Source organism: Carlito syrichta, unplaced genomic scaffold (genome assembly GCF_000164805.1).
Source record: "Carlito syrichta isolate Samal-C Ts95f unplaced genomic scaffold, Tarsius_syrichta-2.0.1 Scaffold315753, whole genome shotgun sequence".
Classification (NCBI taxonomy): domain Eukaryota; kingdom Metazoa; phylum Chordata; class Mammalia; order Primates; family Tarsiidae; genus Carlito; species Carlito syrichta.
Window position 1 is genome coordinate 157,114 of NW_007259849.1, and position 25,739 is coordinate 182,852.

At 40.9% G+C, this 25,739-nt stretch overlaps 1 protein-coding gene and 1 pseudogene across 1 annotated transcript; one reads left to right on the forward strand and one right to left on the reverse strand.

The window, feature by feature from the left end:
* The first annotated feature begins 268 nt into the window (after positions 1 to 268).
* On the forward strand, positions 269 to 1,205 carry LOC103275786 (olfactory receptor 6M1). The gene is given in 3 exon segments (XM_008073186.1): positions 269 to 493; positions 496 to 826; positions 829 to 1,205. Coding segments are annotated over 3 exon segments (933 nt in total).
* A 22,165-nt stretch (positions 1,206 to 23,370) lies between these two features.
* Positions 23,371 to 24,343, reverse strand: LOC103275789 (annotated as a pseudogene).
* Between the last annotated feature and the right edge of the window lie 1,396 nt (positions 24,344 to 25,739).

Sequence of the window (25,739 nt, forward strand, 5' to 3'; positions counted from 1 at the left end):
AGCTTAGAGTTTTTTTTGTTGTTGTTGGTTTGTTTTTTAATCCAGCCTTATTCCTTCATGTTACAGTTAAGGTGTGTCTAAATAGTATTTTTACTTTCCCAAGGTGGCACAATAATAACTTTCAGGTAGAGGACTATAAACCATGATTCATTTTCCAATGTAAGGTATTCTTTACAATACATTTCAACAGATATTTATAAAATTACCTAAGTTGATCTTTCTTTTCTTATTTCTTCAGGGAAACTCTGCCCACCATGTAGGAATATTCATGGGAAATTGGAGCACAGTGACCAAATTCACCCTCATTGCCTTCCCAGCTCTCTTGGAGATTCGAATATCCCTCTTTGTGCTCCTCTTGTTGACTTACACATTAACAGCAACAGGAAACATGATCATTATCTCCCTGACATGGATTGATCATCGCCTGCAAACCCCAATGTACTTTTTCCTCTGTAATTTGTCTTTTCTGGATATTTTATACACCACTGTCATTACACACCAAAGTTGTTAGCCTGCCTCCTAGGAGACAAGACTATATCTTTCTCTGGCTGCATTTTTCAAACATATTTCTACTTCTTTCTGGGGACAATGGAGTTTATCCTCTTGGCAGTGATGTCCTTTGACCGCTATGTGGCCATCTGTAACTCTCTGCACTACCCCATCATCTTGAACAGCAGGGCCTGCCACTTGCTGATTCTGAGTTGCTGGGTGGGAGCCTTTCTGTCTGTGTTGGTCCCAACCATCGTAGTGACAAAGCTACCTTACTGTAGGAAAGAAGTTAATCATTTTTTCTGTGACATTGCCCCTCTTCTACAGGTGGCATGTATAGACACCTCATTGAGAAGATAAACTTCCTCCTCTCTGCCCTTGTCATCCTGAGTTCTCTGGCATTCACTACTGTGTCCTACATTTATATTATTTCTGCCATACTGCACATCCCCTCAGCTCACGGCCGTCAAAAAGCATTTTCTACCTGCACTTCTCACATCACTGTTGCTTCCATTGCTTACGGGAGCAATATCTTTGTGTATGTGAGACCTAATCAGAAATCCTCACTGGATTTTGACAAGGTAGCTGCTGTCCTCATCACAGTGGTGACCCCTCTTCTGAACCCTTTTGTCTACAGTTTGAGGAATAAAAAGGTAAAGGAAGTGTTGAGAGAGACAATGAACATAATCATGTCCTTAATACTAAGGAAAACTTGACACTAATGTATAATATATCATACATAATCCTTATCTTCAATACATTTCATTCTGAATATACTGGTGTGTCAGTATGCCAGAAACCTGAGACAGTGCTACAGGATAAGCAATGACCATGTCAAACTGAAAGAAAACATGACTCATGTTTGGGGGGTTGGGGAGGATATCCAATACATGAAGTATCTTGTATGTTTATAACAATACAATGAAAAGAAATTAGCAGGGATTCAGAGAACTGGTTACATTTTTTTTTTATTTTCTAGAGACTTTTACCATGTTCCAGCTTATCTGAGCCTCAATATCTCCATCTCTAAATGAAATAATATATAATAAATTATCACTACTGGTAGTAAGACATGGAAAGTTAGAAAAATTTAACTTTTTTTTTTTTTTTGAGTTGGAGTCTCACTCTGTCGCCCAGACTGGAGTGCAGTGGCCGCTCCCAGCCACCGCGGCCTCGACCTGCTGGGCTCCGCCAGGCTGAGCCACTGAGCCCGGCTAAAATTTAACTTTTTATTAGGCACTTTTTTATTAGGCACTCAATTTCAAGAGAATCAGTTTTAAGCTCTACTAGCCACATCAAGTAAATATAATGTGAGAAGTGAGAGAAAATGAGGAATGATTCAGGATGATATCAAGCCTCTGGCTACACTGTGTGAAAGGTAGAGATATTCTGTGAGGAAAGGAACATAAGAGGGGCTAGTTAGTAGTAGACCTACTGAATTGGGGGTTTCTGTGGGACATCAAATTATAAACTGTCAGCCGGGCTCGGTGGCTCAGCCTGTAATCCCGCGCCTTTGGGAGGCTGAGGTGGGAGGATTGCCTGAGCCCGCGGGTTCGAGACCCGCCTGGGCAGCGAGACCTCATCTCTACAATAAATCAAAAAATTAGCCGGGAGTGGTAGCGTGTGCCTGCGATTCCGGCTACTTGGAAGTCTGAGGCGGAAGGATTGCCGGAGCCCAGCAGGTCGAGCTGCGGTGGCCGGGAGCGGCCACTGCACTCCAGTTTGGGCGACAGAGTGAGACTCCAACTCAAAAAACAAAAACAAAAAACAAAAAATTATAAACTGTCCATTGGATAATGATTTGAAGCCTAGGCAAAAAGATTTCAGCTAGAAATATGCTTTAGGGAGCTGTCAAATACACTAGTAATAATTAAAGCCATAAAAGTAACTGACATCACCAGGGAAGATGACAAAAGGTGATAACTCACAAATTAGTTCAAGGATGGGTGACCAAAGAAAAATTGGAAAAATATGATACCATGAAATGAGATGAAAGAAAAAGGGTGAATGTTTCAAATAGCATGATAAAGACTGAAAAGTACTTGTTGCATTTAGTGGCAACAAGTCCTGAATTACTTTAGTTTTTAAAAAAGTATAGAATTTGGGGGATAAAATTCAAATACAGTAGGTGGAATAGTGTGTAGATATAAATAAATTGAGAATGTATAGACAACACTTACAAGCGGAATGGTTGCGAAGATAGGCACTATTGTAATATAGATTAAGTATCCCAAAAATTTGTAATCTGAAATGTTCCAATATCTGGAACTTTTTGATGGCTGACATAATGTCAAAGGAAATGCTCACTGGAGCATTCTTGATTTTTGATTTTCAGGGGATACTCAACTGGTAAGTATAATGCAAATATTCCAAAATTTTTTTAAATCTAAAATTCAGCACAGTCCTGTTCCCCAGCATTTCAGATAAGGGACACTCAACCTGTATGAAAGAAACAAAGATTAAAGTAAAGATTATCTTCTAATGGGGGGTGTGTTTTTCTTTTTTTCTTTTTAAAATAATGATTGGAGCCGGGCTTGGTGGCTCAGCCTGTAATCCCACGCCATTGGGAGGCTGAGGTGAGTGGATTGCCTGAGCCTGCGGGTTCGAGACCCGCCTGGGCAGCGAGACCTCATCTCTACAATAAATAAAAAAATCAGCCGGGCGTGGTAGCGCATGCCTGTAATTCTGGCTACTTGGAAGGCTGAGGTGGAAGGATCGCCAGAGCCCAGCAGGTCGAGGCTGCGGTGTCCAGTCTGGTCGACAGAGTGAGACTCCAACTCAAAAAAAAAAAAAAATGATTGGAATATAGTAGTGGGAACAGTCTGAGGCTACAGGAAAGTAAGGAACGGCTAATATAATGGGTTTTCTGGGATGGTCAAAGGCAATGACATCGACAACATTAGTAGAAGAATAGTTGTTGGCAGAGTTTGTATTACTAACTGGAATGGATGCATCCAGAAGTGGAATGATGTCAGGTAACTACATGGTGCAAATTGTCACAGTCCCTTTTAATGGACACCCCAAAGTGAATTTTAAGAAGACATAGAAGCTTGACATTTAACTTCAGGTAGAAAATGACCAAAGGAAAGTATAACTTTAATAATGTGTGCAGAGTAAAGCAAAATAATTAAGTTCATCATCAAGTAATATAAGACATTAATGTACCCAGGACCAAGGACATCATGCATTCAAACATTTAGCAAATATTATTTGGGTGCCTACTATGTACTAATAAACAGAACAGACAAAATCCCTGCCCTCAATGAGCTTAAATTATAGAGGGAGACATACAGTGAATAAAATGAAGAGACAAATTATATAAAAAAAATTATAAAGTCACAAAAGTCATGGAGAAAAATAAAGCAGGAAAACAAATAGGAAATTGAGGAAATGAGTTTTAATTTAAATAAAGTGGTTAAGAAAGCCTTCTCTGAAAAGGTGAATGTGTAAGCCAGGTTGATATCTGAGAGAAAAGGATAGCATGCAGGTAGAACAAACACCCCATGCTGTGGAAACAGTAAGGGAAACAAGACCTTGTGTTACAAATAATCAGCCACTGAGGGCAGAAATCATGAGAGCTTGAGAGTTTCTGCTACTAGATTCCAAGAACCATATGAGCACCAAGATAGGGAACCAAATTCATCAGCACATTGCACTAGAACTAAAAGCCAGAACTAGAAGACTCTACTAACCTCATATTGCTAAGGAATTGGTAATCAAATGTGATAAATATTGACTATATCTAAGAAAATTTATTTTTAAATAAAACCATAGTGCTATTTTTGTTTCTTTTAATAAATTTATTTTATAACAAGTTTGAAGTTAGGCTGGGCTCGGTGGCTCAGCTTATAATCTCAGCACTTTGGGAGGCCAATGCGAGTGGATTGCCTGAGCCCGTCGGTTCGAGACTTACCCAACTTGGGGAGACCTTGTCTCTACAATGAAATCAAAAATTAGCCAGGCGTGGAAGCACACGCCTGTACTTCCAGCAACTTGGAAGGCTGAGGCGGAAGGATCGCCAGAGCCCAGCAGGTCGAGGTTGCAGTGGCCGGGAGCGTGCCTGTCTGTGTGACAGAGTGAGACTTCAACTCAAAAAAAAAATGTTTGAAGTTAAAGATTTTAATTTATGGTTTGGGGGATTTATGTGTTTATATGTACATACATACATCAGCTTATTATAAATTTTATTGCGAGGCACATAATTTACAAATAATAATAAAATATGTATTATTCTTTATTATAAATTATATATAACCAATTGATTCTTACAGAATGTTTACTGATTTTTGATGAACTCTTGTATTCATAACCCACTTATGGCTACAACTGACAAATAAATACAGTTCTAACGTGGGCATTAGTTGATATTTTAATTTATGTTAATGAGTCGGAGTTATGTTCATGAGTTAATAAGAAAGTGAAACAACAAAAAATATGGAACTCTACACATTTTTCAGTGATGTGAAGAAGTAACTTATTTGCTAAATCAGGTAATAGGGTTTTTTTTTCCTTTTTTTTAAATTTTAGGTTCAGGGATTACGAGTTTGTTACATGAACATGCTGTGTACTGGTGAGGATTGAGCTTCAGGTGACCCATTCCCCAGAGAGTAAACATTATACTCAATAGGTAACTTCTGAATCCTAACCCTCCTCCCTCCTTCCCCATTGTCTGCGAATTCCATCTTCATGGCCATTTAACTCTCACATATAAGTGAGAACATACGGTATTTGGTTTCCTGTCTCTGAGTTAGTTCAGTTAGAATGATGTTCTCCATCTCCATCCATGTTGCTGCAAAGGACATGAATTCATTTTTTTATGGCTACATAATATTCCATGGTGTGTATATAGCACATTTTCTTTATCTAGTCCATCATTGATGGGCACTTAAGGTTGGTTCCATGAGTTTGCTATTCTGAACAGTATTGCAATGAACATATGAGTACGGGTATCTATTTTATATAATGATTTCTTTTCCTTTGGGTAGATACCTAATAGCGGGGTTGCTGAATAGAATGGTAGTTCTATTTTCATTTATTTGCGAAACCTCCATACTGTTTTCCATAGAGGTTGAGCTAGTTTACAATCCCACCAACAGTGTATGAGCATCCCCTTTTTTCTCCACACCAACATTGGTTGCCAAGAAACCTGTCATAAAATGTCCTTGATATCTGATTTTTTTAATCATATAATACACAGTATTATTAATATGATCATCTTCATTATCATTATTATTAATATAGGTACTTGATTATATCTGTTAATTAACTAATATCAAATGATTGAATTCGTTACAAAAAGTGACTTTGTTCCTATCTATGGAGAACTACTCTGCTGAAGTACCAGAGATAGTTGTCAAAGTACCTTGTTTTTTATGAACCTTGAGCACCTAGCAATGATATAAAGAATACCTGCCAGACAACAAGTTCCCAATAGTTATACTGAAGGTCAGATTTGTTAGTCCTTTTCTCAGTCCCTATATCTTTTGTGATCTAAATCTTCTCTCTGAATTTGTCTGGCTATGAACAAAAAAAGGTAAGATTTTGTTTACCTTTTTGTTTACCATTGTATATGCAATGATCATGTTTCTTCAGAATTTATTATTCAGTCAGGTATTTATTTATACATAAAGGATGCATTGAGTATACTTATTGAATCATGGTCCTGGAAAAGTTACTTAATCTCTTGTATCTCAGTTTCCTTAAGTAATAAATAAATTTCATAATAATTTTTATGTTGTAAGGTTAAGGCAGGATAAACTTGAAAGTACTTATATCAGTGTATGATGTAAAAATACTAAATAAATATTATCTATTCTTTTTTAGAACTCTATGTAGAATGACATAGAGAGTGCTCATAATACAAAGATAAATAGAATATGATCTCCACTTCTAAGTAAATCATATTTTAGTTTGCGATAAAAGGACATACAAGAAAACTTATAAATGATACATTCTAAAAATAAAGACCTTTGGGAGGCTGAGGTGAGTGGATTGCCTGAGCCCGCGGGTTTGAGACCCGCCTGGGCAGCAAGACCTCATCTCTACAATAAATCAAAAAATCAGTCGGGCGTGGTAGCGCATGCCTGTAATTCCGGTTACTTGGAAGGCTAAGGCAGATGGATTGCCGGAGCCCAGCAGGTCAAGGCTGCGGTGGCCGGGAGCGGCCATGCACTCCAGTCTGGGCGACAGAGTGAGACTCCAACTCAAAAAAAAGAAAAATAAAGAAACTAATACTTCTATTTGGGCGATGATGGAGTAACAGAGATTTTATTGTGCCTTTGACTTAAACAACTAGTAAATGGCAAAAATACGTACAGCAAATATTTTCAGACATTACACAACAAGCAATACAAGATGGTGATTAATGAGAGAAGAAACACAAAACAAGGTAATCCCCACAACTGCCTGAATTCACAATCCATTTGAGCACATTTCTAACAATTTTAATATATTTTTCTCTTTTTTGTCTCTATAGTATTAGGGTAGTATTAAGTATGTACAACACTGCCATAGATGTTTCTTTATTTTACTCAAAGAACAGTTTCACGAGCTGGAAGGGATGTGAGGTTTCTTAAGAGCACCAAAATTATTCAGATATGTTCTACTGAATCAACTGACACTGCTTGCATTCTGCTGGACTTATGTGCATTAGGGATGCTGGATCATTTCTATCCTGCAGCATAAGGGGAGTATTCAAACAGGCTGGCAGTTTCTCTGAAGACAAAGATTAGAGTTTGGGGAGGCCAGGGTGACTTGAATTTGCTTGTAAGAAGGACAGAAATGAGAAAGTTTCATAGAAACCGAACATTGGAGATAGTCAGACAGATCCGCTGGAGACTTTGGCTAAATATAGATCTAACCTAGCATGAAAAGAAATTACCTGAAGATGTGAAAGAATCCATGAGAAATCAATAGGCCAAATAATTCCCAGTATTCACATAGGGATGGAAATAGTTTGGTCCATTTGAGCAAAAAGATCTTTTAATATTTAGAGCATTAGGTAGAGTAATGAAGATAAATTATCTCTAGAGCAAAAGCAAACCTAGTTTTAAAAAAGAAGAAAGGCCGGATGTGGTGACTCAACCTGTAATCCCAGCACTTTGGGAGGCCGAGGGGAGAGGAATGCCTGAGACCTGGGGTTCGAGACCAGCCTGGGCAACGTGGTGAGACCTCGTCTAGCCAGGCATGGTGGCAGGCATCTGTAGTTCCAATTACTTGGAAGGATCACCTAAGCTCAGCAGGTCAAGGCTGCCATAGCTGTGAGCGTGCCACTGCACTCCAGCCTGGGCAACAAGAGTGAGACTCCAACTCAAAAAAAAAAAAACAAACTTAAAATAAGACTTCAGAGGATCAGACCTGTCCACAAGTAACTTAATTGCCTAGGAGAGCACAGGCTGGCACACCTTAAAAGATTACAACCAAATCTATAAATTTAAAATTTACAACATCCAGCATCTAAACAAAAGTGTCTAAGCATATTTTTAAAAAGCAAGATACCATATACCAGAAGGAAAATCATCAAAAGAAACAAGCCTAGAAATAGTGGGAATTAACAGGCAAAAAAATATTTAAATAGCTGTGTGCCCAAACATGTAGAAAATACAGTGATTAAAAAGAATTTTAAAAAAGGAAAATATACCAGGTGCGGTGGCTCAAGCCTATAATCCCAGCACTTTGGGAGGCCAAGGCAAGAGGATTGCCTAAACTCAAGGATTCGAGAGGAACCTGGGCAACTTGGTGAGACCTCATTACTACAATAAATCAAAAAATAAGCCAGGCGTGCTAGCAAGTGCCTGTAGTTCCAGTTACTAGGAAGGCTGAGGCAGAAGGATCAACTGAGCTCAGCAGGTTGAGGCTGCAGTGGCCATAAGCGTGCTGCTTGCACTCTAGCCTGGGCAACAGAGTGACACTCTGACACACACACACACACACACACACACACACACACACACAGAGGAAGATACAGTGATCTAATTATTAAATTATTAAAATTAAAAATATTTAACACATTTATCTTATAAATATTCCCAAATGGCAGTCACCATCATAATTATTATTATCATCATAATCATTTTCTTTTTCCTACACTTTTATGACTTTAGATGTCTTTCTTGTATTTTGTTTTTTGCTAACATCCATTATTCTTACACAGAATTAACCACCATGACACCATATCCTCAAGGCAATAGACAAAGAGCTTTATAGAAAATGTCTTTTTTTGGGCCGGGCTTGGTGGCTCACCTGTAATCCCGGCACTTTGGGAGGCCAAGATGAGTGGATTGTCTGAGCCCACGGGTTCGAGACCCACCTGGGCAACTTGACGAGACCTCATCTCTAGAATAAATAAAAAAATCAGCCTGGTGTGGTAGCGCGTGCCTGTAGCTCCAGCTACTCGGAAGGCTGAGGTGGAAGGATCGCCAGAGCCCAGCAGGTCGAGGCTGCGGTGGCCGGGAGCGGCCACTGCACTCCAGTCTAGGCGACAGAGTGAGACTCCAACTCAAAAAAAAAAAAAAGAAAAAGAAAATGGTTTTTGTCTGAAATTCAATGCACAGATTTATAAACAAAATGTTCATAAAAGACAGTTTCGATTTATCCTTCTATTTATTTCCCTTGCTTGGAGGATTACATGTGGGAGGTGAGACCCAGTTTCCTCTTGGTCTCACCAATCTGTAAAGGAGGTCACTTCCGCACCTTGGGAGGCTGAGGTGAGTGGATTGCCTGAGCCCACGGGTTCGAGACCCACCTGGGCAACTTGGCGAGACCTCATCGCTACAATAAATCAAAAATTAGCCGGGTGTGGTAGCGCGCACCTGTAGTTCCAGCTCCTTGGAAGGCTGAGGCGGAAGGATCGCCGGAGCCCAGCACGTTGAGGCTGTAGTGGCCAGGAGCGGCCAATGCACTTCAGTCTGGGCGACAGAGTGAGACTCCAACTCAAAATAAATAAATAAATAAAATTTTTCAAGTGTCATTGGATCTTTCCCATCTCACCCAGACACATACCACAGGCTCTTACTCTCCCATGTGCTTACTACCAAGTGTTTCTTGGAATCGCTGAGCAGTCCTTATATATTTATGAACTGTCACTTCATATTATCTGGCTCTGGCTTTCCTTCACTAATTTACACTGTCTTTGAGAAAAGAGCTTCCTCATTGTCTCTGCAGCCTATTCCACCCATAAGAAAATAGATGTCAGTGACAAGAGCGCTTTCAATGATCCTCAAACAGCAGATGACTGAGATGGTAGATATGCGGATCTGTTTGCTGGTATTCCTACTGTAACCAAAGCAGAAAATAGGAGAATCCCCATTATCCCTGCTTATCTACCTTGGCCACAGATGTAGGGTGTTTTATGAGCCATATCTCAGTGAGTCCTTCACTTTCTTCAGATGGTCTTTCTTTTTTGTTGTTGTTGTTGTTTAACGAATTATCATAAATACTCATGTACTTAACACCCAGATCAAAAAATAAAACATCACCAATACCCAGAAGCCCCTACATGATCCTCTCCCATCACAGACTTCTCCAACCCACCCATAGGTAACCACTCTCTTACTATTGTAATGACCTTTTATTTGCTTTTCTTTACAGTGTTACATCCATACATACCTCCCCAATCAATGGAGTTTGACTTTAACTCTCTTTGAACTTTGAATGGAATGAGTATGTATGTATTTTGTGTGTGTGTCTGACTTCTTTCAACATTATATGTTTGGGTTATATGTTGAATTATGTAAAATTAAAAGACATTACAATTTTACAATCCATCTACATTGTATGTAGCTGTAGTTTATTCATTTTATTGCTGTGTAATATTCTGTGAATATGCCACAACTTATCTACAGTTGATGGGATGTTTGAGTCATTTCAGATGATCTTTCTATTCATAATTTTAGAAATGAATTCATGGCTGAGCACAGTAATTTATGCCTATAATCCCACTTTGGGAGGCCAAAATGAGAGGACTGCCTGAGTCCATGGGTTCAAGACCAGTCTGGGCAACTTGGTGAGACCTAACCTCTACAAAAAAATCAAAAAATTAGCCAGGTGAAGAGGTGCACACCTGTAGTTCTAGCTACTTGGAAGGCTGAGGTGAAAGGATCGCCTGAGCCCAGCAGGTTGAGGCTGCGGAGGTTGTGTGCATGCCTCTACACTCGAGCCTGGGTGACAGAGTGAGACTCTGATTTAAAAAAAAAAAAAAGAAATGAATTCACATGGCTCGGTTAAATAACCAATATCTGAAAGAGATACCGTGTTATCTTCCTCATTCTGATGATTCCCACAAATGCCCACCGTTTCTAACCAAAATTCTCATGTGAATTAAGTCTAGATTTCTTTGACAACAAGTGTATCACATATTTTTAACCTCTGTCTAGGACCCTAATGCACATAAGTTGAACAGAATTCAAGCAGCATCAACTGATTCAGTAGAGCATGTCTGAGTTACTTTGGTGTCCGTAAGAAGCCTCATCCCTTCCAGCTCATGCAACTGTTCTTTGAGTAAAATAAAGAAACAACTAGGGCAGTATTGTACATGCTTGGTACTTCCCTACACAATACAGAGACAAAGAAGAGTAAGATACATTAAAATTTTGGAAATACAATACTCAAGAGTGACTTAGAGCTTGAAAGATTGTTAACATGTATTAGAAAAATCATCTACATATTCTCATATTTAGAAATTTAGCATGTAGTTTTCCAATATCAAACACAGGAAAATAAAATAGAAAAAATGGATTCAATAATACATACATTTTAAAAGCAAACTGAAAATCCATTCTCTTAATCAAATAATTTACCAGGATTATACCTTACTGCTAGAAATTTCATGCTTTTTTTATACCTCTAGTTACTTATTTGTTTTCATAGTTAAATACCATAAGAAAATTCTTGTACCTCTTGAGATTAAATTATTTTTTTTATTTTTTTTTATTTTTCAATCCATATTTTATTGTATCAATATGTCTCAGAATCCAGATCTTCGTTAGCAACACACACCAACCATTAGGGGGACTGCAAAATATACACACGCACACACCATCCAGTTCCATCCAATTTGCCTCCTTCTCCAATCAGAAGAGGAGCAATTAGCAAGTTCATTGTATTACACAACTCTGGGGAGGGGTGGAAGGGGGTTACTACTCACATTGTAGTCTATGGCATACTTCAAATTCGAGATATATTAGGGTCTAGGTGTCTTGGTGCTTTGGATGTGATACGTGAGCCAGTTAAAATTGAGTATCTGTGGTGCAGAAGATAAGCCTGGACTTATCCTTCCCCTGCCATAATTCACACATTAAGACATTAATGGTACAGGGAAGAGAGGCATGAAATTTTTGTTTTAGGACTATGGCTCTGGGTTTTAGGGACAAATATTCATTCTTTCCCTGAGGTGCTTTCCTTGAATTCCTTTTTCTGCTTCTTAATGCCATCAGAGAGGTAAAATATTAAGAACCAATACTAGTTGGGAGCAGCAGCTCATGCCTATAATCCCAGCACTTTAGAAGGTGGAAGCGAGAGGATTGCCTGAGCCCAGGGGTTCAAGACCAGCCTGGGCAGCTTGGCAAGACCTTGTCTCTACAATAAGGCAAAAAATTAGCCGGGCATGGTGGCCGCACCTGTAGTTCCAGCTACTTGGAAGGCTGAGGTGGAAGGATCACCTGAGACCAACAGGTCAAGTCTGTAGTGGCTGTGAGCGTGTCACTGCACTCCAGCCTGAGTGACAGAGACTCCAACCTCCTCCCCCCCCCCCAAAAAAGAAACCAATACTAGGGTGTGAATTTAAGCACCTTTTAGTTATGGAGCTACTTTCTTTAATAGCAAAGAATCTTAACATGTACCACATCACCCAACTCAGCCATTGAGACAATACATTGAGGTTGGGTTCCAAGGCCAATAAAAAGAGTATTTAATTTCTCAACCTTGTCCTCCAGGGACTCATGGGAGAGGCTGCAGCTGCTGTAAACAGCTGGTCACAAAACTGAGAATTTAGTACCATGGGTCCCAGTCATCTCTTTTTCCATTGATTTCCACTTTAGAGACAAACCTTACACTTTTAAGAGAAGTGTATTCCACAAATATGAGTAATTATGCTTTTTATTATTTACAAATTATCTCCTGGATAACAGGAATTTAATATTGAGGCTTTTAAAGTTTAATATAAACCGGGCTTGGTGGCTCAGCCTCTAATCCCGCGCCTTTGGGAGGCTGAGGTGAGTGGATTGCCTGAGCCCGCGGGTTCAAGACCTGCCTGGGCAGAGAGACCTCATCTCTACAATAAATAAAAAAAATCAGCCGGGCATGGTAGCGCGCGCCTGTAATTACGGCTACTCGGAAGGCTGAGGTGGAAGGATCGCCAGAGCCCAGTGGGTCGAGGCTGTGGTGGCCAGGAGAAGCCACTGCACTCCAGTCTGGGCAACGGAGTGAAACTCCAAATCAAAAGAAAAAAAATTTTAATATAGTTGGCATGTATACAATTCAATAACTCAGATGACAATTTATTTCCAATTTCCAACCTAGAAGGGTCATGGAATGAAAAGCTTAAAATTTCATTTAACAAATAATTTTTAACAAAATGAAAAACGAAGTCTCCTATATCAGTTTGTGACAGGAAGTCATGTATGGCCCAGTCTCTAAACTTATAAAAGTGTTCTCATGGTCATGAATATTAATAAGAAATAAGCATAAAATTGCAGTTGAGGCTTGGGTTACATGGCATATTGACAGAGACTGTAATTGTATACTCTATTCTTCACGCATGAGAACATACTACAACTACACAGTGCCAGAGAGGGTACTGGCAGGAGAAGTACACAGCTGTCTGCTACATCTGGACCATCACAAAGATTCACAGAAAAAAGAGCTATGGACATGAACAGCTGAGGCTGATGCCAAGCTGATGGAGATTAGAGATGTAAAAATCTGACCAGAGACTAACCTTGAAAAGACTAGACATGACAAAGTACACTATGGCTTAGAACTAGTTATTAAATGAGACAAACTAGAACAGTAGTTGCATGCAAGTAATAAAATTTCTATTCAAGGCCAGGCGCAGTGATTCATGCCTATAATCCCAGCACTTTGGGAGGCTGAGGCGAGTGGATTGCCTGAGCCTGCGGGTTTGAGACCAGCCTGGGCAACTTGGCAAGACCTCATCTCTACAATAAATCAAAAATTAGCTGGGCGTGGTAGCACGCACTTATAGTTTCAGCTACTTGGAAGGTTGAGGCAGAAGGATCACCTGAGTCCAGCGGATGGACACTGAGGTGGCTGTGAGCATGCCACGGAGTGAGACTCCAACTCAAAAAAAAGAAAAAACAGAGAGTTACAAAGCGTGTCATTGAAACCATTCAGAATGATCAGCAAGTTCTTGATTTTTCTTTTGTTTCTCTTTTTTTTCTTTTTTTTTCTTTCTTTTGACCCTAAAGAAGATAGTTCAGTTAATCATACACTTTAGGCCAACCTATCTTATTCCCTTTTTATCCCTTTTCCCAACTCTTCCTTGCCTTTCCTTGTAACTGAGAATTTCCATTTCAGTTTTTACAGATTTAAGCCTTTTTCTCTCTTAGCCTACAATTCAAAGACCTTTTTCCCCTTTCTAATCTAATTGTGTAATTGCTTGAGAAATTCTAGAGGCTATTCCAGAGACTGACTTCAGAATTACAGAGAATGGAGACTCCACCACAGAATTCTTCATTGTTTAGTAGTCACCTTAAGGCGATTAATCTACAACCTAGCCACAAGCAGGATGGCATTGGCCAGCTCTCCAGGTGGACAACAATTTACGATAACTCTCAAAGGAAGACCAGCTCCATGTGCTGATCCCAGATATGCCTGAATGTACTTTAAAATTTGGGGCTTTCCTGGCTAGGCGCAGTGGCTCATGCCTATAATCCCAGCACTTTGGGAGGCCAAGGTGAGAGGATTACCTGAGTCCACGGGTTTGAGACCAGCCCGGGCAACTTAATGAGACCTCATCCCTACAATAAATTTCTCAAAAAATTAGCCAGGTGTGGTGGCACATGCCTGTAGTTCCAGCTACTTGGAAGACTGAGGCAGAAGCATCACCTGAGTCCAGCAGGTCGAGGCTGCGGTGGCCATGAGCGTGCCACTGCACTCCAGCCTGGGTGACAGAGTGAGACTCCAATTCAAGAAATAAAATAAAATGTTAGACTTGTCCTTAGCCTAAAATTTTGGAATGACTTTGTTGAGGCATAAGCCTGGCCGTTTCCCCATCTACTGCCTTTTGGAATAAAGTCACCTTCCACTACGTCTAGTGCTTGTTCATTTGGTCTGACAGGCAATAATTATGTGTATAAATTCCTATATAATGAGTCTTATTGTCTGGTGTTGACTAAGACTGCCTTAACAAAGGCTATACCCAGAGATGTAAATCCCTATTTACTCCCTTTCTTTGAGCTATATAGTGTCAATGTAATCGGACATCTTGTGATTTGCATAACCTTTGCAATGCATGATATCTTAGGCCTTATAAACTTTCTTTACTCTAAATGTTACTATCTAAATGTAAAATGCAGCAGTAACTCAAGTTCTACATAATGCTCTGCTGGTCAATTGGCTAATGTATAGGTACTCACAATTCTGGACTATAAAAGTGAACTGTATACCTAACTCTGAATTATGCCTCACAATTTTAAAATTAAAATTAAAAAAATTAAGTGAACTATAAAAGCCTAGAGGACAGCCGGGATCGGTGGCTCAGTCTGTAATCCCGCGCCTTTGGGAGGCTGAGGTGAGTGGATTGCCTGAGCCCGCGGGTTCGAGACCCGCCTGGGCAGGCGAGACCTCATCTCTACAATAAATCAAAAAATCAGCCGGGCGTGGTAGCGCGCCTGTAATTCCGGCTACTCGGAAGGCTGAGGCAGAAGGATCGCCGGAGCCCAGCAGGCGAGGCTGCAGTGGCCAGGAGCAGCCACTGCACTCCAGTCTGGGCAACCGAGTGAGACTCCAACTAAAAAAAAAAAAAAAGCAAAAAATAACAGGTATTGTTGAGGCTGCAGAGAAAAGGGAATGTTTCTATGCTGTTGGTGGGAATATAAGCTAGTTCAACCTTCGTGGAAAGCAGTGTGGTATTTTCTCAAAGAACTAAAAATTGAACTACCATATGATATAGCAACCCCACTTCTAGGAATATGCCCAAAGGAACATAAATCGCTCTACCAAAAAAGACACCTGCACACAAGCCCAAAGCTGGGAACAACAGATGCTGGACATTGCTACAGGAAGGAGGGAGAGAGGAGGAATAAGGAGCACCCAACCACACACTGAGTACCAGGTCCACTACCAGGGGGACAGAGGTCTTGCTAGAAGCCCAAACCTCACCTTAACACAATTTACTTATGTAGTAAACCCCCACATGCACCCCACAAATCCTTAATTTTGAAGTAACTCAAATTTATTAGTTATTTGCCTTATGGCTTATAATTTTGAACTTTAGTTTAACATCAAAACAAAAGCACCCCACCACAGATTACAAAGCTGTTTCCTATATTTTCTTCTATATTGGTTTTACAGGGATTTTTTTCCAAAATGAGAAACTTTAATCTATCTGAAGTCTTTCTTTATGTGATAAGTTTTATAGTGTCAAATAAGGACTAAACTGATCTTTCTTCTCTTATCCAAATTCCTAAGTGGCTTGAGGAGTCACTGTACAATAATGACTTACCAGGTAGGATTTTATTATCCTATTACCCTATATCCTAAAGTTAATTTCCAACCTGACTCTGGCATAACATCAAATAACAAATAAGGAAGAAAATCAAAGTATTTTATAGCTCTGCAAAGCCATCTCTTTGGGACTCCTAAGAACCTTGGAAGACATTTATCTATCCGCTCAGAAGTCTGCCACATATAGAACTTCATTTACACATCAACAAACCTGGCCCATTATCTGGCCCATTTTCTTAACAAAATATCTCCTCCACTGATTTACTAAATTCCTTAGAAAGGAACTACAATTACCAGTCAAGAAATCTTTGAATCCACATATGACCTGCAAGCCCTCACTTGGAAATGTTCCTTTTTCTTGGACCAATCCAATGAATATGTCACAAGTATTGATTTATGGTTTCTTGTAACTTTTGCCTTCCTAAATTTATATAACAAATCCACCATTCAACCACAGTGGGTATTCAGGACCTCCTGAAGAAGGGTGTTCCTGGGCTTAATTCCTCAAGTTTGGTTCAAAATAAACCATCTTGAAATACTTTATATTAAAGTTTGGCTCCTTTTTGTCAACACAAAAGACAAAATTACAATGAATTTAATTATAGATCTAATTGGCTTGTATTTGTGATGCATAAATTGGAACAGCCTCTGAAAGGGTTTAGTCTTTTTGTCTCAATATAACCATTAGAAAGCGTTCAGACATTCTACTGTAGCCTATTCCATCCTCCTCTGCAAATCTCCTTCAGATGCAAGACCAGGACAACCCAACCATTCATGGTTTAGCATAATAATCTCTAGTAAACTCTTGATTCCTTGTCAAGGCCAAAGTCATAAGAGTTTGTGAGTTGCAAATGTCTGAGTTTGTGAATTACAAATGTCTAACAAGTCTCTTGCAGGAACACCCCCCCCCTTAACCTAATCAACCCTCTGTGAACTACATGACACGAAGAAGCCCCACCATGGCAGCAATCATGTGACTACCCCACCCATCTGCCTGCTGTCCATCACCTGACATCATCAGTACCAGCGCTTGTCTGCCACTTTGTGATGACGTGGAAGCGGACCACCACCCCATCACCTGCAATCGCCTAATGATCTTCCCCCATCAAGGGGATTGGTTAAAAGGACTCAACCACAAGCAACCAGCGGCCATTGCCTTGCTAGAGTCTGGTGTGGCCATGTGCTCTTTGAGCCATGGCTGTCGCCATGCTTCCTGGCTTTGTTCCCCCTCCCCCACCTTGGGGAAGTGAATCGTCCTTCTTCCTTCTCTTTCTCTCTCTAATCTACTTTTAAATAAACGTTTCTTTCTTAACCTTTTTGTGTGTCACAATTCTTTGCATTTGCTCAGATCTCTGGGTTCCCAGAGTGGCACCTCCGGCTTGCCCCATCCATTCTCTGTGCTGTGCCCCTTGTAGACCACTGTGCTGCGCCCCTTGCCCCATCCATTTTCCCTCACCCTAACAGCCTCCATTCTACAAAATAGAATGGGAGCTCCCAATGGGTAATAGCTAAACAGTAGACTTTTTAGATGAGAACAAGGAAACAATAATAGGGAAAAAAAACTAATTGGTTAACACCAGGCTACTTTGTTGTCAGAGGACTTTTTGTAGATGGAACTTCTTTATTACAATGACTCAGGTGACTGAAATCTACTATTTCCAGGAAAAAAGTGATGTGATTGGGATGCCTGCTTCCTTAATGTTTCGGTTTGATTATATGGCATTTAATATGAGTGACTTTATTGTGATTTGGTCTGGTTTGTTGAGGTCTAGTGCAGGAGTTGAGACCAAAACAATGGCATCTCATTATTTTTACTTGATAGTAGGAAAACAATTTCAATTTTCACTTCTCTTTGGCATTCTATAAGTCCATTCAATTCAATATCTGAAAAATTTATCTCCATGATATTCTCAAATATATCCTCTTTTTTTTTCCTCTCTCCTACTGGGACCTGTCTGAATCTTAGTTTCTGTTTCATTTTATTTAATATGTTCATCTTATTATCCTTCTTGTTTTTAATATTTTCATCTTGTTATCCTTCTTGTTTTTAATATGTTCATCTTGTTATCCTTGTTATCCTTGCCTTCTGGTGAGTCCTCAAAGTGATCTTCTAACTCACTAATGGTTCTTCAGCTCTATTAATTCTATAATTTATTGTATTTTTATTTTAATTTATATATTTTGCATATTAACCTTCCCTGTTTGGTTCTTGCTTGTTATCTCAGGTTTTTTTTTCCCCCTAGTATTTTATCATTAGTCCTGGATACTTATTTTGTATATTTTAAATTCTTGTTCTATTAGTAATTCTACTTAAGTTGGTATATAATGTTGTTGGACTTTTTTTTGTTTGTTTGTTTATAATCAATATTTTTTTATTATGATGTTGTGGGGTACAGTTAAGGGTTAGGTATACAAATATGTTTCATTCAGGCACCCTGTTGTTGGACTTTTTTTAAGTAAAAGCTTTACTCCAAAGGCATGTTTTAGTCTTTCAGTCTGGTTAACTAAGACAGTGGTCTACAAACTATAATCCATAGGCCAAATCTGACCCACTGCTTGTGTTTATAGATAAAAGTTTACTGGAACACAGAAACACCCATATATCTAAATATTAACTACAGCTGCTTTAGCCCTACAAAGGCAGAAAGCTGAGTAGCTGCAACAGAGACCATATAGCTCACAATGTCTAAAACATGTACTATCTGGTAATTTACAGAAAAAGTCAGTTGACTCTGATTTAAGTGCAGAGTGATGCCATGAACCCATCATTTTTAGTCACTACTGCTCCATCAGACCACATCTCTAGATATCACATTTGAGATGACTCCCCTAATACACAAGCCCTAAGATTTGCAGGGGAGCAGGGAAGGCCTGAGGCATTTGTGTGGCTGGTCAGTTCACACCTGTTTCCATCAGCTCCTCACTCAACAAGGATTTTGCACTGTCCTGATATTTCATGGCTGGACTGTTGCTACTTGTTTCTGTCATAATAGGGCAGGCAATGATTGTCAAAAGTCATTTTGGGTGAAAAGTGAAAGAGAATTTACAAACATTCTTTCAACATAGCCTCTCAGGGCCTCTGCTTTCTGCCCTAGGAAATAAGTGCAACTATCCACCTAATCCAAATTTAAAAAAGGATGACCTTGGCAACCTCCTCGGGTCCTCTCCCACTGTGAGAGATTTTCTGTCCTCTCAATAAATCCTGCTTTCTTAAAAAAAAAAAAAAATGACCTTCTCCTTCTTTGAAGTTGTCCAGGTTTTGTTGTTACTGTTCCATAGTAATTGTTAGATTCTGTAAACCATACTTTCCTCTTTAATTTCTCCTGAGTTGATTTTGTGTGAGCAAGCCAGAAATATGTGTGGCTTCACCTCACTGACAGAAACCAGAAGTCTCTGGTAGCGATATAGAGTAAGTCCCTCTCTGTGACAATATCTTTCATATGCCCGTCTCCACTCATTCCCAGTCCCTTCCAATGTACAAAACCAATAACTCAGAGAAAGAATTGGAGCCAAGAGATGAGAGGAAGTGAAACTTTCAGTGATTTTTTTTCGGGAGTCTCATCTGGTGGTCCTTCTTATGGACTCCAGTCAGGTTATGACATAGATTACTTGCCAGTTAGCATAAAAAGTGTCCACAGATCTTCAGGAGTTTACAACATCCTGACACCATAGGATGCAGCTTATAAAACATCTTCTCCAACATTCAGCACATACATTTCACACCAAATTTCATAAACCTTACATCACATTCAGCACATACACTTCATACAATCTTACAAATGCAGAGAAGGAAAAGGACTCCACCTGTAACTGACTATGATCCCAAATGGACACCATAAAAATATTCCAGGCAGAAAAAAATCAGAAGCACTCTTCTGGAAAGGAAAGTAGATGCCAGCCAGATGTGGAGGCTCACACCTATAGTCTCAGCACTCTGGGAGGCTGAGGTAGAAGGATTGCTTAGCCTGGGAGTTTGAGGCCAGACCAGCCTAGGCAACATAGCAAGACCTTGTCTGTACAAAAAATAAAATCTAAGTCTGGTGTGGTGACACATACCTATACTCCCAGCTACTGTAGAGGTTGAGGCGGAAGGATTGCCTGAGCCCAGAAAAGTCGAGACTGTGGTTAGCCATGATCATGCCACTGTATTCCAGCCTGGCTGACAGAATGAAACCCTGACTCAAAAAAAAAAACAAAAGAAAAGAGGCTGGGCTCAGTGGCTCAGCCTGTAATCCCAGCACTTTGGGAGGCCAAGGCAAGTGGATTGTCTGAGCCCGCGGGTTCGAGACCAGTCCAGGCAACTTGGCAAGACCTTGTCTCTACAATAAATCAAAACTTAGCCAGGTGTGGTAGTGCAGGCCTGTAGTTCCAGCTACTTGCAAGGCTGAGGCGGAAGGATCACCAGAGGCCAGCAGGTCGACTGATGCTGGGATGGCCGTGAGTATGCCACAGCACTCTGGCCTGGGTGACAGAGTAAGACTCCAACTCAAAAAAAAAAAAAAAAAAAAAGAAAAGAAAATAGATTCGGAATGGCAAAAAAGAAAAGAAAATAGATGCAGAATGGCCACCCCCCACCTGCTATGACCCCACCTTACCAGATAAGGGATGCCCTAAACACAAATAAGGAAGGCAAGTAAACAAAAAATAATAATTATACGTCATCAAGCACAATCTGAGAGTACCTTAAGAAGAACTTGTGAGATATTCGGGGGATATATTCTGTGCTAATCACTGAAAAAGAGAAACAAGACATTTTAAAGTTAGAAAGGACAAAGAGGTAAAGAATGCAGCAAAGAGAGGCTTGCATCTTCCATTTACATGTGGGTGCCCTCTTTTAAGCTCTCCTGACATAATGCAAACAAAGGGATAAAGTTCCATGAATCATCTTGAGTTTTCTCAAATCCTTTGAATGAAGAGGCAACTAATTAATACAGATTCCCTAAATGTATAAGGCTTGATTGCAACATAAAGAAAGAAAAATTAAGACAGGATAAATTTTCTTACCTGGAAAATCGGTTAGCATACACATTACCTATAACGCATCATACTACACCCATTTCCTTTACAGGTTTCAATCTATGTCACTACAGAAATCAGAAAGCCTCCTCCTGTAGAAAAAGTGGAATGTTTATATCTGCATATGTGTACCTCCACCTGCTATGACACTAAGCAGACATGAAAAACAAATACGAAGGAAAAGAGTGTCCTTTGCCTGAATGTATTTCACACAATGCCTAAAACAATTCACTGCACATGTGTGCATGATAAATATTAGTAAAATTTTAAAACGAATGAATAAAACATGAATGTCTCTGTAACCCAATTAATAATTCTGCTTCCATATATAATTCTACAGAATCAAAAGTGACTATTTGATTTAAAAATAAAAATGAGCTGGGCTCAGTTGCTCAGCTTGTAATCCCAGCACTTTGAGAGGCCGAGGCAAGTGGATTGCCTGAGCTCACGGGTTCGAGACCCACCTGGGCCTCGTCTCTACAATAAATCAAAAAGAAAAAAATTAACCGGGCATGGTAGCATGCACCTGTAGCTCCAGCTACTTGTAAGGCTGAGGCGGAAAGATCGCCGGAGGCCAGCAGGTTGAGGCTGCAGTGGCCAGGAGCATGCCATTGCACTCCAGTCTGGGTACCAGAGTGAGACTCCAACTCAAAAAAAATTAAATAAATAAATAAAAATGAAAACTTGGCTCAGCATAGTGGCTCGGCCTATAATCCCAGCACTTTGGGAGGCCGAGGCAAGAGGATTACCTGAGCCCACGGGTTTGAGACCAGCCTGGACAACTTGGTGAGACCTCGTCTCTACAATACATCACAAAAACTAGCCGGATGTGGTGGCGTGCATCTGTAGTTCCAGGCACTTGGAAGACTGAGGCGGAAGGATCACCTAAGTCCAGCAGGTGGAGGCTACAGTGACCGTGAGCGTGCAGCCTGGGCAACAAGAGTGAGATTTCTACTCAAAAAAGAGAAAGAAAACTCTACCTCTTAGCGATTTGCTGGACTGAGAAGACAAAAACTCTGAATATTTATATCTGCATATTTGTACCCAACTAAAAAGTTATAAAATGAATAAAAAACAGTGAAAGTTTATAAAAACAAAAGCACAAGCCCCAAGGTCTCTAATCTGGTGAAGAAAGATTATATATATGTATGAATATATATATATTCATTAGATTAAGCATGTTGCTATTCCCGTGTTCTATAGTCTTATAAGTTTTGTCTTTTTCATCTATAATTCATTGAGAAGTCTGTTAAAAATCTCCCAGTATACTGACCAATTTGTCAATATCTCTTTGTACCCTCAAGTTGTATTTATATGGTCGGAGCTACCTTAGTTGGTGCATGAAAGTTTAAATATTAGCCAGACGCAGTGGCTCAGGCCTGTAGTCCCAGAACTTTGGGAGGTAGAGGCGAGAGGACTGCCTGAGTGCAGAGATTCGAGACCAGCCTGGACAACTTGGCGAGATCTCATCTCTACAGTAAATTTTTTTTCAATTATTTGAGACTTTTATTAACAGGTACTTGCAGTATTGACTTTTTAAAATCAAGTTGTAAACTTTTATTACAAATTAAAAATGAAGTTCTTAAAAATCTCAACTCAGCCGAGCTCGGTGGCTCAGCCTGTAATCCCGCGCCTTTGGGAGGCTGAGGTGAGACCCGCCTGGGCAGGCGAGACTTCATCTCTACAATAAATCAAAAGAAAATTAGCCGGGCGTGGTAGTGCACACCTGTGGTTCCAGTTACTCGGAAGGCTGAGGCGGAAGGATCGCCGGAGCCCAGCAGGTCGAGGCTGCGATGGCCGGGAGCGGCCACTGCACTCCCGTCTGGGTGACAGAGTGAGACTCCAACTCAAAAAAAACCAAAAACAACAACAAAAAACCTCAACTTGACCAGATATGAAACAATTTAAAAACCTTTAATGGCGTATTGAGAAAAAAACCAGGCTTTTAAAAACAACCACACATTTATTACCAAAAAGAGATGTCTTTAGGTAAAAATCATAAAAATCTCATGCTGCATAGATAATGCAGATAATTCTAATTATCTGGTCAACAGGCAAAAAGCACGCACTTAAGGTCTTCAGATCCAGTCTTTTGTTCATTTCTTATTGCTGGAATTTCATATTCATGTCTTGTTGGATGACTAAACCGGATGATAGTCGAGATGGTAAGCCGGCATTTACTCAGCTCCCGCCCCGCTCAGCCTCGGGAGTGGACGAATTCTCAGCGAGCGGACCGGCTGCTTTCGTCTCTTTGCCATCTTGGGGTTTAGGGTTTTCTGGACGTCTGCGTCGGTAACTGAAGTTGCGGCGGTACCAACGTTGAGGTGGCTGCTGACCTTGGGTCTCATCTCCTTGATTTTCTTTATCCTCTTCGCTGCCGTCCTCTCTAGGCTGTCTTTGGTGAGGAGGGCCCCTAGGGAATCGTCGTCGGTAACCCCGATACGTCTTGAGCTTCACTGGTCTACCTTGTTCTCCTGCACCCTGGTTGTCTGCACCCTCCAGCACCTCTTGCACAGGAGGGTTGGAATACTGGGATCGACGCCGATAGGGCCTCCGCATGTAGTAAGGGGGGACCCTTTGCCCGCAGTAGAGCCTGCCTCCTTGGGCCTGGCCTTCGGGAGCCCTCTCGGAGCCCTCGTTCTTTTCCCCACCCTCACTATGCAGGTGATTCTGCTGGTGATTGCGTGGAGGACCCCTACGACGTGGATAGCGTCTATAATGTTACGATCTGCTGCATATTTACTGCCTTGAACTGGAACGCCACCAGGGCCTGTAACATTTGCTGCCTCCGTACCCTGTCTCCTTCAACAACATCATACTCCACGGTCTCTCCATCTCCTGCACTGCGAAGGTACATCCTGGGGTTACTCTTCTTTACGCCAGTCTGGTGTACAAATAGGTCTTCCTTGGTGTCATTCCTGTGGAGGAAACCATATCCGTTCCTTACATTGCACCATTTTACTGTTCCCAAAACCTTCGTTGCGATGACCTTCCTGTCCCCGCCGTAGGCGCCTCCGATGTGAGGCCATCGGGGCCACCCCTCCCTGAGCCGCTGCAAGTGGGGCCGGGCTTGGTGTCGGGGGCGCTAAGGGAGGGGGCGGCGGGGATGGGGGTGGGGGGCGGGCGGGTGCTGGGTCTCGGCCTCGCTGCTCATGGTTGCGGCGTTGGTGACTGGGGACGGCTGCGGCGAATGAGGCCAGCTGTGAGGGCTACCGGGCCGTCGGCGGCAGCGGTGGGGCTGCTCAGGGCTCTCTGGGGGTCCGCTCTCTGCTCCCGGTACCGAACGAACTTACAGTAAATTTTTTTTTAAAAAATTAGCCAGGCGTGGTGGTGCGTACCTGTAATTCCAGCTACTTGGAAGGCTGAGGCGGAAGGATCGCTTGAGCTCAGCAGGTCAGGGCTGCGGTGGCCGTGAACGTGTCATCGCACTCCAGCCTGGGTGACAAAGTGAGACTCCAACTAAAAAAGAAAGAAAGAAAGAAACTTTGGATCTTGTTGACTCTATATTCTCATGAACTAAATGATATATCGTTCTTTAGTGACAGTCTGTATCTACTGTAATACATTTTGCCTTAAATCTTGTTTTATCTGATATAAATAAAGCTGCACATACTTTTGTTCTGCATTTTCCTGGTACATCACTTTTGATGCTTTTGCTTTGAAAGTGACCCCTATAGTATATCTATTTTTTGAAATCTAGTCTGATCCTGTATATCTCTTAACTGAAGAGTTTAATCTGTTCACATTTCTTTTTAGAGTCAAGGTCTCACTCTGTTGCCGAATCAGTGGCATGAGATCACAGTTCACCACAGCCTCTACCTCCTGGTTTCAGGTGATTCTTCCACTTCAGCCTCTCAAGTAGCTGAGACAATAGGCATGCACCACCATGCTCAGTTAACTTTTTTTGAATTTTTTTGTAGAGACAAGGTCTTGCTATGTTGCTCAGACTAGTCTCAAATTTGGGGGCTCAAGATGTCTTCCCACTTCATCCTCCCAAAATGCTGGGATTATAGTAGTGAGCCACCCAACCCAGCCTTGTTTACATTTCTTTTGATTACTGTCATAGTTGTATCAACTTCTATCTATATCTTTTATTTGTATTTGTCCCATTGTTTCCATGCTTCCTTTTTTTTCTTTTCTTTTTTTTTCTTTGCTTTGTTCCAGATTAAGGTTAGGTCTGGTTTAGTTTTTCCTATTTACTGGTCTGAAAGTTTTCCATTCTTTCAGTAGAGACTTCTGAAGTTTTAACATGCAAAATTTAGAATGCCCAAAATAACCAATATCCTTTCCCTTCTTCTTAACAGTACAAAGATAGAAGGATACTTTAGCCGGGCTCAGTGGCTCAGTCTGTAATCCCACACCTTTGGGAGGCTGAGGTGAATGGATTGCTTGAGCCCGCGGGTTCGAGACCTGCCTGGGCAGCGAAACCTCATCTCTACAATAGATAAAAAAAATCAGCCGGGTGTGTTAGCACGTGCCTGTAATTCCCCCTACTTGGAAGGCTGAGGCGGAAGGATCGCTGGAGCCCAGCAGGTTGAGGCTGCGGTGGC